Below are 13,346 nucleotides of genomic sequence, written 5' to 3'. Positions count from 1 at the left end.
ATAAAACAAACTTGTTTCTGATAAAATCAGCAATTGATGCCATTGCTCAGTTAGACCGAAATAGGCTGATGACTTCTGATCTCCTATGATACATGTCATTTAATGCCTTTTGCTGGAGCTGTCATTTTACAGCCCAGTCCTGCTCCCACGTAGTCAGTGACAAAAGGCATAGAAAACGGAGGATCATAACACAATGCTCAACTCATATAATCTCAAAGAGAGAACACTTTCCCACATTCCTAAAACACTTTTACATAACTTTCAGACCTTTCATGTATGAAGAGGACAAGTAAGAGGGGAACACAGTCAAAGTAAAAAAAAGAATATCATGAGAGGGGAAAAAAAGGGTGATCTTGGTGATCTTTAACGCCATTCCTAAATATATATAGCCATTCACTGAAAGTGAGTGTAAAGCTACTCATATATTTATTTCTTTTTGTATTATATGAATTTTCAGAGAAACCTCTGGATTCTGTGTGGCCAGATCCATAAAAAAAATAAAACATTCTGAGCTGCCTGTGGCAGCTATGTGGGGCAGTTCTGAAAATTCCAGTCCATGCTCATAAACATTGCCCCAAAGCGTTTTTGAAATCCAAATTTAAAAATTACTAAACATAGATTGAAGTGTTAGCATTGTCTAAAATTTATGGAGGTTACTACACATTTTGGTTACCTGGCATCTGTTAGGAAGAGAACAAGGTGTTCCATAGCTCCCTATTAGGAGAGTTCCTAGTTCTTTCTGTGAAAACAAGTTATCGTGGGAGATAGCCTGCTCCACTAATGCTATATTGATCAGTGTATGTGCTAGCATGAATCTAGCTATGGCCTTTGCACTTCATTGAGAGCAGGATTAGATTTCCTGCTGTTGCAGTCCTTCAGAAGCTTGGGTATATGCTCACATTTATGCACATAACTGAGTAATGTTGAAAAGATCGGTCTGTAAGTAATTGAAAATATACAGAAGAATGGCTTAGGTTGAAAATAAACTGGAAGACAACATGCAAAGGTGGGTAAAATGTTGTATTTCTTATGTTCTAAAATATCCTTATAAACATCTATTTTTGCCCAGTTAATATTTAAAATAATGTGTTATTTTTCTTAATTCTTTAGCTGATATTTAATGACATTCTTTAGAAAGAGTTATATTTTTGCATGCTTCTAGAAAGTTTAAACAAATTGTGACAATACTGTATCATTGCAGTATATATTGCTCTGTTTCCTTTTTTTTTTTCAAAGTTTAAATTAAAATAAATAAATGAAAAAAAGTGAAGTGGTAGATTTTGTAGAACCGACAGACAGAAAAAATCCATATGTATTTGGTATTGCTTTAATTTCTGATCTACTGTTTTGCTGCAGCTAACATTATTGAAAATGATAAACCAGAGACTGCAGTTAGTGGGATCCAATGTTCCCTTCTGATCATGTTTACCTTTTTGCAAATTCAGCTTAAAGTAATTCGTCTGCTATAGTAAGACTTCATTATGTCATTATTTCTGTAGTTTGTAGGTTGAAAAGACCCTATGTCTTAATATAAAAAAGGAGAATCCATAAAATGAAGTTTTAAATTGTGAAAAGTATAGAAACAAATCATTTTATCTGTGCAATCACTCTGTGAAAATGTGGCTCCCACACCAGAGATCCTCTATCATATTAAAAATATAGTCCATCTTTTACTGTGAAAATCTATATATCACTCTCAAGGGGCAAACATTACTTTTCAGTGAGAATGCAGATCATGTCATTCCCATGCCTTTGTTCAGTCTTCCCAAGCTTCATAAGAGGCAGAAGGCTATATCCAGACTCCCTGTGATGCACTGTTAAATTGTCCTGTTGTTGGAAGTAATAATGGATCAGTTTGGGTTTTATTGTTGTTTTTGTTTTGGTGGTTGGTGGTTGTTTTTTGTTTTATTGTTTTGTGGAGGTTTGTGAGCACAACTGCTGGATGGACACAGGTACATCTGTTGTTCTCCCTTTGGAAAATACGTCTGGGAATTTATCCTTTGATTGGAAACAAAAAAGAAAAAAAAAAAAGGTGTTTCTTTTGCTCTCACCATATCTCCTATCTCCATTTCTGCCTCCCTTCTTTCATGATACTTGCACTTTACTTACAATTTGTCTCCAGTGCTGCTGCCTTCATCTAGTTGCTTAAAGGGGTAACTTTTGTTACATTCTTGTGGAAAAAAGAAAGAATAAGACTTGTTGAAGTCTAGCCACACCAGAAATTTTCCATCTGCAATGGTGCAATGTTGAACATGCCTGCACTAAATATTTTCTGGGAGTTATCTCAAAGAAGGCAGAGAACAGAATTGCTGTTCAGTCTTGTAAATTTGCCACAAATTTATACCCATAGATTAAGATTTTTCAGAAAGACCTAGTGAGGTTCTGTCTCTGTTCCTGTTTGCCATTGATTTCAGAAGGAGAGGTAAGGCAGAATTGTCTGGTTTTGGTTTTTAATTTTCCACTGTTCTTTTGTTTTTACTTGTTGGTTAGCCTCAGCCATCTGTCTCCATTGTATATATCATCAACTGAAAGGTGATAAAAGTTAGGTACATGTACCAGATACGCTGTTGCAGGAATGCTTAATGGGCAATGCTGTTTGTCAGTTCTCTTCCCCACCCTCTTTGCTTCCCCCCAGCAAATAAATAAGCTGATCATAATTCTCATTGTTTTAATATATGTTCTGATTAATTACAGTGATAATGTTGCTTGAATGAGGGGTGATGGTGAAGTTCTTAGCAGAAGTATATGCAGACCCTTCAGTGACATGTAAGGCCTATCCAGACCTGCACATGAGGTAGCAGAGCCTGCCAAATGGCTGCTGAAAGGAGACAGAAATACCCATTGTTTTTCTGATTCTCAGGTGGCAACCAGATGCAATGGACTCAAATCAAGAGCAAGTAAGGCAGGAAGAGTAACTATACAACTGAATTTTTACTGTAATAGAGAGAAGATGAAATAGAACCCATAAAGGAAGTGTTAAATGAGTTACCAAATGTGACGTGTCATTACTGTTGAAGGCGATCACATTAATCATCCACTTGTGAAATAGTGACTTTTATTTTTAAATTTTCAAAAATATCAAACATATGTTAATAGCAACAGAAAATATCTTCAGTTAGCACAAGGCTTGTTTTTGCATCTCACTGGTGTTGTCATATATTGGTGCTAGCATGTCTGCCGCTGGGTGTCCTTTAGGTTACTGTTGTGTATAATAGTGAGCTTGTCTTCCAGGAGAGCTGAAACCTGGAAGAAAATAATATCTGGATGACAAGTCACGGCATCTGAATACAATTTGGGACTTTGACTCAACTATTCATGTTTGAGATCTCTGAAGTATGACAGTGGTCTTATTTTCTGTGAGACATTTTCCTCTTGTAGCCCATTTTTGCCACTGCTTTGTTCATCTTCCTTTCCTCTTATCCTCTTCCACTGTGCCACACAACCTTCCATCAACACACTAAAATCCCCATAGTCTCTGTGAATTGGCTTTTCCACAACGCAGAGTACAACACAGTTGTTCTCCAGTGCCTTGATTATACTCTTATGGAAAATGGGAAGATGGTAGCCTCCACAATATAAGCCATGTTGACTTGTCCAAAATTGGAGTGAACTTTGGTTTATTGTTATGAAACTCAGACTTGAATATTACCTGTGCCTAGATTTTCCCTTTCGAATCACATGATTATGGTTTTTTAGGCTCTACATTGAACTTATATGAGAGGCTGCTGTTTCATTAGTCCTCCTCAGGCTTGAGATTTTTACCTGGCATCAGGAATCTTCACATTCCTTGTAGCAACCGCATACTGGAGTCACCTCCAGATCAGACATATCTTTCTTTTGAAAGAAAATGGATCAGACTTTGTCTAGAAACAAAATCTTGTACTCCTTGCATGGGGAGAAACATCTGTTCAGAACAATGTCACCCAAAAGATTCAGACGATGACAGTTCATATCTGAACGTGTGTGATTCTACTGTGCACATTCTCACATACTGGTACTCTGACTGTAACTATACAATTTATTTATTTATTTAAAAAGCAGTCTCCAGAACAAACAGCAAAGCAAGGAGTATTCTGTCTCCTCCTGTTCAGATGTGACAGGTGTTTTTAGTAGCTTAGGATGAAGAACTTTGTGAGCACTGGCAAACTCCTTGGAGAGCTAGGGAATTGCGTTTTAAAAGGCGATCTAAATGTGCTTACATCACTTACTAAATCTCTACAGTAGAATTGTCCTCTATAAATTCTAAACTAATTATTTCTTAATACATCTTACATTTTTAGAGACAAAATGTAATTTGAAAATGCCGGATGAGTAGTTATGCAATATGTAAAGTATGATCAGTCCTTTACAGAAAAAAGTTTCTGATTTCTTTTTCTTTACTGAAGGCACCTGGAGTAGAACCTGTGGAATGTACTACTTTGAACACTGAATTATTATCTGAGTATTCCCTTAAAAAAGACTTGGGTATAAGTGAGTACCCAACAGGATCTAAAGATATAGGTAGAATAAAAGCCAAATCCTGTAGTTCCTAAGACAAAGTGGCAGCTGTTTTGTCTGTTCTGTTTTTCTTGTGTTATTGTACTAACTAAGATCCTATTGGAGGGTTTAATTGTACGTGGTATCTAGGTAGAACAAAGACAAGGTTGCTGACTGGAAAAGCTTACAGTCTCATTACGAGATGTATGTAGACAAATTGGGAATAAAAGGCACAGTGAAACCCTGCTGAATAGGACCTGGTAGGTGGGGAGCTGAACTTATTTTTCAAATGCTCTGTAGTTGGCCTCAGAAATGATGCCAGGCTTTAGGCAGTGATGGACAAAATGGTGGTGTTCATCCTGAGCAGGAAAGAGATGGCGGGGCCTTTGTAGATGGACCTGGTTTTCTGATTTGGTTGTGCTGAGCTTGAGGTAATGGGCAGTGCTTTGATGAGATGCCAGAGACATAGGCCAAGTTAAAAAACTTACTCACAAATCTAACTAGAATAAATAAATGAAATTCTGTGGGTGATCATTAAGTGGAATTTCAAGAGTTCTGGTTTTGATTTTTCCAACAGCTGCACAGAGTATAGTTGTTCATCTGCCATCTAGGCAGATTGCTGTTTTGGTGAGAGGTATCCCTCATTAACACTACAGCCAGTTGCACAAGACAAAGAAATTCAGACCACATGGTGGCAATTCTAAATACTGTCTAAAATGCCTCTGTAATACCATCAGTAGAATTGGACTTGTGCAGACAAGAAATCAACTTCCCTTCAGCATCTGTCCTGATGAGACTGGCTTTAATATACTGAAAAAGGTTTGGTTTGTGTTTTTCTAGTTGTTTTGTTATTTAATTGGGATGTCTTTATTTGTAAGGATACATTAACACACACAATCCTAGTAGGTGCCTTACAGATCCTCTCATAGCAGTTTTAGCTTCCTGCTCTCTACATCAACCCTAGAATGCCCTTCTTTATTCCTTCTTCATCTCTTGTTTTTCCACATATCCACATATATATGTGTATATACTTAGTTTCTCATTTATATCTACCTCCCAAATACTTATTTACTCTACTTAGTGTTGGTGAGGCTGCACCTGTGTCCAGTTCGATCCTCCCTCCCCCCAGTACAAGAGAGACAATAGACATGGACATAGTGGGGAGAGTCCAACATAGGCCATGAAGATCTTTGAGGGTGTGGAGTACTTCTTCTGTGAGGAAGTCTGAGAGAGCTGGGGCTGCTTACCCTGGAGGAGAGGAGGCTCAGGGGAAATCTCATCAATGTCCATAAATACCTGAAGGGAGGGTACAAAGAAGACAGATCCAGGCTCTTTTCACTGGTGCCCAGTGCCAGGACAAGAGGCAATGGGCACAAACTGGAACACAGGAGATTTCCTCTGAACCTCAGGAAGCATGCCCTTTACTGTGAGTGTGACAGAGTATTAGCACAGGTTACCCAGAGTGGTTGTGGAGTCTTCTTCCATGTAGTTCTTCAAAAGCCACCTGGATGTGGTCCTGGGCAGCCTGCTCTGGGTGTCCCTGCTTGGGCAGGGGCTGGGGCAGGTGGGCTCCTGAGGGCCTGCCAGCCTCAGCCAGTCTGGGGTTCTGTGATATGATTCAACATGCCTAAGAAGCAATTATTCAGAAACTGGGCATTTTTCTGTTATCTTTCAGATTAAAGTTGAAACAAAATTATCATCTTAAAAAGAGACAGACAAAGGTTGCCTTTCCATGGAGCAAAGAGCACTTAATCCTGTCAGAAAGGATGTGGCCATGGACTGTGGACAGGTTAGATGACCTCAGAAAAACTGCTGCTGTCTTTCACTGTTCTCAGCCATCACATTCAGACTTACCTGTTAGGCCATACTGTGGTCATACCCTCCAGAGTCCTGTACTCCCACACTGGATTCGGTTTGGAGTCCACTGGTGTTCATGTCCATGACACATACCATGGAAACCAAAGTATGGATGATAGGAAGTTGCTGTGTGTCTGGTTCCTACCCTGTTATGCAGCCAGTCCTTCTGAGCCCAGTTTCAACCCCTTTCATTTCTCTAGTTGCAAAGGCAACTAGCTTTTTAAAACTGTGGTAGGGCAGATCTACAGACCACAGCTGCAAGGAGGACTTAGTTTAATCAAAACAAAACATTTTCTCAACATGAGAAGTCTGATATAACACAACTTTTCAAATGAAGCTGTGCTCAATGAGGTGACAATGTCTTTAGTGCAACTTCTGTAGTTAGCATATGTCTAAATCTACATGTAAAAATAAATAATACACATGCCTCTTGGAATTCAATCCACTTTCTGAGAGTGGTGGATTATTTGTTCTTTTGTAGGCATGGTTCTTTCTGATTGCTTGAGCTAATGGCACGAGCATATGTGCTCGTTTTAGTGAAAAGTTCCTGACTCTGAATCCAAGAATTCAGTAGGACCCCTTCTTGGAGTCTGTGTTACTTCTTGACACTAGTGTACAAATGTAAAGGGAATGACAGTTTTGTGAAGGCTTTCCTCTGAAGGCTTTCATTTATACCTGTTTCATGCTCAAGCATCACACGGACCTCTGGGGAGATGCAGCTAGTAGAGAGGAGGCAGGCACAGGAAGAGCTAATTCTAATACAGCAAAGGAAGTGTTGAAACAACTCACAACTGAGTAGTGCTCAAAGGCATGTTTTATGAGTGTCTTGTGCAATAGTGGTCCCAGTCTACCTCTAATATAATTTTAAAAGAGCCCAAACAGACTCTTGGGCCAACCAGAGATCATCAAAATGCGGTTTGTCAGACAACTCAAGCAACTACTGTGTTTAACCCTATAGGACTGGAATTTTTCTGATATGTTATCTTTGTCATGTTTTAAATTCTTCCTGTCCAGTCATAGAAGTGCCTGCCAAAAAGGAAAAAAAAAAAAAAAAAAAAAGGAAAAAAAATAGAAAAAGAAAAAAAAAAAAGGAAAGAAAAAGAAGATAAAAACCCACACTTTCTAACATTTGTAATATTTGTTATCATGTTTAGTGTCAAAGCACTGCTTTTGGTCACATTTGTGTGTTAAGTCTCTTTATGGCTAATATGAATACAAAGAGACCCTGTTATATGCTTCCCATTTACTGGTTTGTTCTTCAGTCTCTCGAAGCCCGGTAAGCTCCAGCTAAGCTACACAAAATGCTCCCTTGAAAGAAAAGGTTAAGAAAATTTAGAATGAAATCCACCAAATAATCCAAAGTCTTCAACCTTGAAATGAAATAATACCAATAGTAAAAGCATCAAAAAAGGTTTTTTTTAGTATGGTTTTTGTGAAACCACATCTGTCAGCTGCAAAGAGAGCCTTAATTTGGTAGGACCTGATCATGGCATGCCTGCCTGAGCATCAGTCTGTGCTGCGGAAGGCACCAGGAGTCCTGTCAGGCTGATCCTCGTAGAATTTTACTGCTATGAAAAAAACAAACAGATGAATCCTAGTTACCAGTGTTATGGAATGACTTTGAACAATAGTAATCAAGTCCAGCTTTTTACTGCAGTTTTATGTTTTTAAAAGAACCTGACATATGGGAGATATTACTTTAGCCAATGTTGAGACAAGTGCTAGAATTTCTGTGTAAAATGATTACAGGATGTTTTTTTCAACTAGTATTTAAAAAAAAAATAATTCGTATTTATTTTGAGATTTAAAGTTCTTATGGATTTTTTTCTACACATGCAATCCACAGAAAATGTATGGAAAAAATGTCCTCTCCATGAGCCTCCAATCATGTGGAATGTGGTACAAATGAAGCCACTTTACAGATGTCTTGAATTGTAAGGATCAAGTTGTTCTTGACCACATGTAAATTTATTGAGTAGAAGGAAGTCAAGCAGCAAGAGAGTTAAGTGCCATTACACTTCTCCCAGTCAGGAGAGCTTTGCCTTGGGAAGATCATTACCAGAGCATCTCAGAGAACAGAGTGGGCACCAAGCAGCGAGAGGACCAGATTCCACAAATAGCGTGTAGTAATGTAGTAGGAGCTTCAAATATATGCACACAGGCTTGTGGAGGGCAAAAGTCACCCTCCTAAGGAATGCACTGTAGTCTAGATTCAGTAAAAGGACATGAGTGGATACCAGAGCACAGAGCGAGGCCTTTGTCCAGTGCAGGTGAAAATCCAATGCTTTGTACTGATGCCCTAGGTCAGTGTGTGCAATATGCAACTCTGAGGAAAACATAGATGATGGCGATGGAGCTCAATGCAGGACACCTCACTGTAAGCTGCTTGTAGATGCTTCTAGACGCTTGGGATTCCCAGTCTGGGATCTTGCACAGAACCTATGTTTCTCATTTAAAGAACTGAGCAACAGCTATGATCCATCTTTACAGAAAGCTAGAACACTCATCCCTACTTCATATTGATTAAAGCTTTTGATTCGTCATTTGAGAATTCTTTGGTATTTACTCTCTGTGCTGGAGGACAGGCAACCCCCACCGGGCCAGGAGTCACCAGTGAGAAGCTGTGTTGGGCAGGAGCAGTCTTCATTTGCCTTGCTGAGGGTGGGCCACTGTCCACTAAGGAGCACAGCTGAGCCTGCCTGCATCCAATGCCCAGGCATTTTGGGGAGGAAACAATCCTTCTAAGAACTATTTTTTATGTATTATCTATCATCCAGAATGTGTCCTCTTTCGGGAGAATACTGTACCTACAGAGTAATATGCCCTCTTGAATTTTCCATTGATGATCCTTGGATCATCTACATCCAGAGTGAGGATTTACTTTTGAACTTCATTTACTTTTGAACATATTAAAGAAAAAGAATTGGGAGCATTTCTCTTTCTTTGTTTGCATTAACTATTGTCTATCAGTGTGTTTTGTAAGGTGCCTGCTGTGCTACCAGTGTACACTTAAGAGGAATTTCTTTTTTAGCCTGACAGTGTGGAAAGGGAGAAAAAACTGTTTTTAGGATATTGATCATCCTTATGGGGAGGTAAAGAACTGAGCTGGTCAGTCTGTTAAAGGATTGTGCATGGTTGTAGAATTACTACCAAAGAAATTTTTTAATGTCTTATACTGTGGCTCAGGGCTGCCTAAGTGCTTTTGCAGCTGACGTGGATGCAAGACTAAGGATAATAGTCTTGAAATCGGTTGTCTAAATTTCATCCAAGCCCCACTGAAGTTACAAAGGATCTGATCCACAGATACTTAAGTTTCTCTTCCTCTCACTGGAGTTGGTGGGAGATGCTTGCTGCAGCGCATATAGGAATCTGTCCTGTGCTGGAGGCGCCAGCAGCTTCTCCAGGAGACACAGTACCCCAAGAGCCTGACTCAAGCAAAGCTGCTTGCAGTTACTTAGTTTTGTGGTTTACTTGTTTTTAAATTTGCACAATCATATTTAAGCAGAAGTTTACAGCTACTTACTGTCTGCTGTTTTTTTTGTGTTCTTTTACTAATGTTTTCATTCCTTCAGTGAAACAACAAACATGCATTAACCTAAATGATTTAAACTTCAGCATTTCTTCATGTCTTTTTCAGTTAAAAATAATATATAAAAAAAAAGAACAAAACTTCAAAAAGCTCATAAGTTGAAACCCATAGTATCAGAACACCAGTGAATTACCTCTTGCATAATGAAGTTTCTGTTTTACTGTAAGATCTGTTAAATAGGGGGTTTAGATACATGGAAATACAGGATCAGATCTGTAATTTGACGAATATGTGAAAGAAAATGATACCAGATCTGTATACTGAAATGCTGTTCCTGTGTTTCTGGAAAGCTTACACTTTGCCCATAAGGATTTACTGCACTTTGCAGATTTTTTTCCCATAATCCTGGCCTGTTGAATGCACCTTTTTAATTTATTACATATAACATTACATTAACATGAAGTGAAAAAGCTCCCTGGAAAAAGTATTATTCAAAAGTGGATAATTTCCTCCTATGAGTTGGCAAAATTCTGTAACTTACTGTCTCTCAAAGCAACAAAAAAGAAAACTTCAGATGATTTATCAGTTGCATTAACTGGAAAGCTAAAATGATCATAGAATCACAATATGGTTTGGGTTTGAAGGGACCTTAAGGACCACCCAGCTCCACCCCCCTGCCATGGGCAGGGACACCTCCCACCAGCCCAGGTTGCCCAAAGCCCCATCCAGCCTGGCCTTGAGCACCTCCAGGGATGGGGCACCCACAGCTGCTCTGGGCAGCCTGTGCCAGTGCCTCACCACCCACGCAGTAAAGAATTTCTTCTGAATATCTAATCTAAATCTGCCCTCTTTTAGTTTAAAGCCATTCCCCCTTGTCATATCGCTACACTCCCTGACAAAGAGTCCCTCCCCGGCTTTCCTGCAGGCCCCCTGTAGGTACTGTAAGGTACCCAGTATATACCCTTTAGGTATTGGAAGGCCACTATAAGGTCTCCCTGGAGCCTTCTTTTCTCCAGACTGAACAAGCCCAACTCCCTCAGCCTGGCTTTGTAGGAGAGATGCTCCAGCTCTGTGATCATTACTGTGGCCCTCCTCTGGACTCACTCCAACAGGTCCAGGTCCTTCTTGTGCTGGGGACCCCAGGGCTGAACGGAGCACTCCAGGTGGAGTCTCACAAGAGGGGAAGAATCACCTCCCTCAACCTCCTGATAAATTGAAAGGTGTTTCTTTTGAGAGCAAAAAGATTTAATTTAGAAACATTTACTGGAATTGTCTAGCACACAAGTAAAAGGCAAGTTGTCACCAAATCAGCACCCTTAGCATTTTGCAAATATAATTATAGTTGCAGGAAAAACATGCTATCCATTGCATTGTGTGATAAAAGAAATTTATTACTTTATTCTGCAATGACTTAGTTTTAAACACATTGGTGGTTTAAACCTTTAATATTACACTTATCAATGTTTACAAACATATACAAATCCCTTTATATCGAGGGCAAGAATTTCAGCTGAGATTCTATTTAATGAGATGAAGTTACTCTTATTGTGAAAAATGTTTTTGTATTAGCAGGCTAATTTGATATAGTTTCTTGTTCTGTATTTTAAAAGCTTATCTCTAGCCAGGTTTTTTCTGGTTTTGTACTGAAAGCTGTCTGTTCTGAGCTTCATTTCCCGAAAATAGAAAATTATGTGTATTTTAAAGTGCTTGAATGTAGTAATGTAGTGTGTAATGCTAGTGACACAGAAAACAATATAAGATAAAAGGCAGAGAAGTATCTTAGGTACTTGGAAATGAAGTCAATATTTATATCTTCTTTTTTTTTTTTTTTTCCATATCCATGTAGAAATTAAATTTTGATTTGAGTATCAATTCTGTAGCTGATTGTAAAGGAAATGTTTGTCCAAGTATAAAAGTACAGGGTAAATTGTAGAACAAAGTAAATGTGTTCTCTTTCCAGACACAAAACAAAGTGTCTCCATTTAACAAAACTTTTTGTTAGTATAACATAAAATAGAAATGTTAATTAAAAAAAAAAAAGAAAAATAAGAAAAGAAAAAGACTTAAGTGCTTGCTTTTTGAAAGTTCACGATCCAAAATAAACCAGCTGAGTTGCCACCTCATTTATAAATGCTTCAGATACTCTTTGGCTGAAAGTTCCCTGGGACCTGCAGTTCTGCTTTGCAGGTGACAGGGATAGCCCTGGTCTGAAGAGTTCAAGACCAACCTCACTGCTGCCCAGGAGGTGAGCGGAGTAATGGCTCATTTTCCAAAAGAGAATGATCTGTCAGATGCACCCTACTCATGGCAAATGCATACTGTTGGGATGGGCTTCACAAAATATGTCTGCAGCTCCATTGGTTTTATGTCAGAGTGGGAGATGTCCTAGAGCTAGCCTGGCATATCGCAGCAATTTTCTGAAAGAAACAGAAGAGCCAGGGGAGATCAGGGGCAGGGCCAAATCTCCAAGGCCTGCTCTGTAAACTGGAAAGTCTACTTAATACATCTTCTCTGGCCTCTGTGCCACATACAGTGAGATACCCAAAGCTCGTGGAAAGGAGGTGTCAGAGCAAGCTTGAGTTCATAGCCTAATAGCTGGAAACATCATATCCATGATTTTGCGTTTTTCTTTCTTTAAAGCTTATATTAAGCATGGTAAGCATACTGCTTACATGAAAATAGCAATATGCTTAGTAGAAACAGAAGGCTGATTGTGAGACTATAACGTCAAGCTGGCATGGTAGACTGAGCTCAGATATGCATCAGTGACTATTTGAATGAAAGAGCAATGTGTGATAGGGATCTGATCAATAATGCTAGGTACAAGAGAAATGGCATAGAAATTTCAGAAACGTACAGTAGATATGTCAGAATATAGAAGCTTATTCATAAAGCTGTAGAGTCCATTTGGGGCTCCTCCACAGATTCTTCTGGTTTTCTTATTACTCTGAGATTCTTACTGAAGTAATGAAATATACTTCTCTTTTCAGTGTTCTGTTTCCTGTGGAAAAGGTTTGAAGTATCGTGATGTGCATTGCTTTAATAGCTTCCAAGCTAAAATAGAGGAAGGAAACTGCAGACATTTAAAAAAACCACGGACATACAAAATCTGTAGAGCTGGAAGATGTCCTGCTTGGAAACCGAGCAGATGGAAAGAGGTATGTGAAATCTGCTATAATTATGTTCTTCTCTTCTATAAAAGTACAAGGCAATATCATATTCATAACATAGTGTTTCAATAAAAATGTGTCTGCAAGTTTTTACATGCAAATCACAAATTTGAATATCTGTAAGAAGTTCATTGTTTTTCTTTTCTTTTCTTTTCTTTTCTTTTCTTTTCTTTTCTTTTCTTTTCTTTTCTTTTCTTTTCTTTTCTTTTCTTTTCTTTTCTTTTCTTTTCTTTTCTTTTCTTTTCTTTTCTTTTCTTTTCTTTTCTTTTCTTTTCTTTTCTTTTCTTTTCTTTTCTTTTCTTTTCTTTTCTTTC

The 13,346-nt window shown here is 38.6% G+C and overlaps 1 protein-coding gene across 3 annotated transcripts in view; it reads left to right on the top strand.

The window, feature by feature from the left end:
* The window catches only part of ADAMTS20 (ADAM metallopeptidase with thrombospondin type 1 motif 20), a 97,014-nt gene that overhangs the window by 68,622 nt on the left and 15,046 nt on the right, over positions 1–13,346 (top strand). For all 3 annotated transcript variants that reach the window (XM_083820179.1, XM_083820178.1, XM_083820177.1), the window contains one exon: positions 12,853–13,020. In XM_083820179.1, coding sequence (XP_083676305.1) covers positions 12,853–13,020 — 168 coding nt within the window. The remainder of the gene's footprint in view (positions 1–12,852; positions 13,021–13,346) is intronic.

The sequence above is a fragment of the Anser anser genome (genome assembly GCF_964211835.1).
Source record: "Anser anser genome assembly, chromosome: 1".
Classification (NCBI taxonomy): domain Eukaryota; kingdom Metazoa; phylum Chordata; class Aves; order Anseriformes; family Anatidae; genus Anser; species Anser anser.
This window is presented reverse-complemented; position numbering and strand designations above follow the sequence as displayed.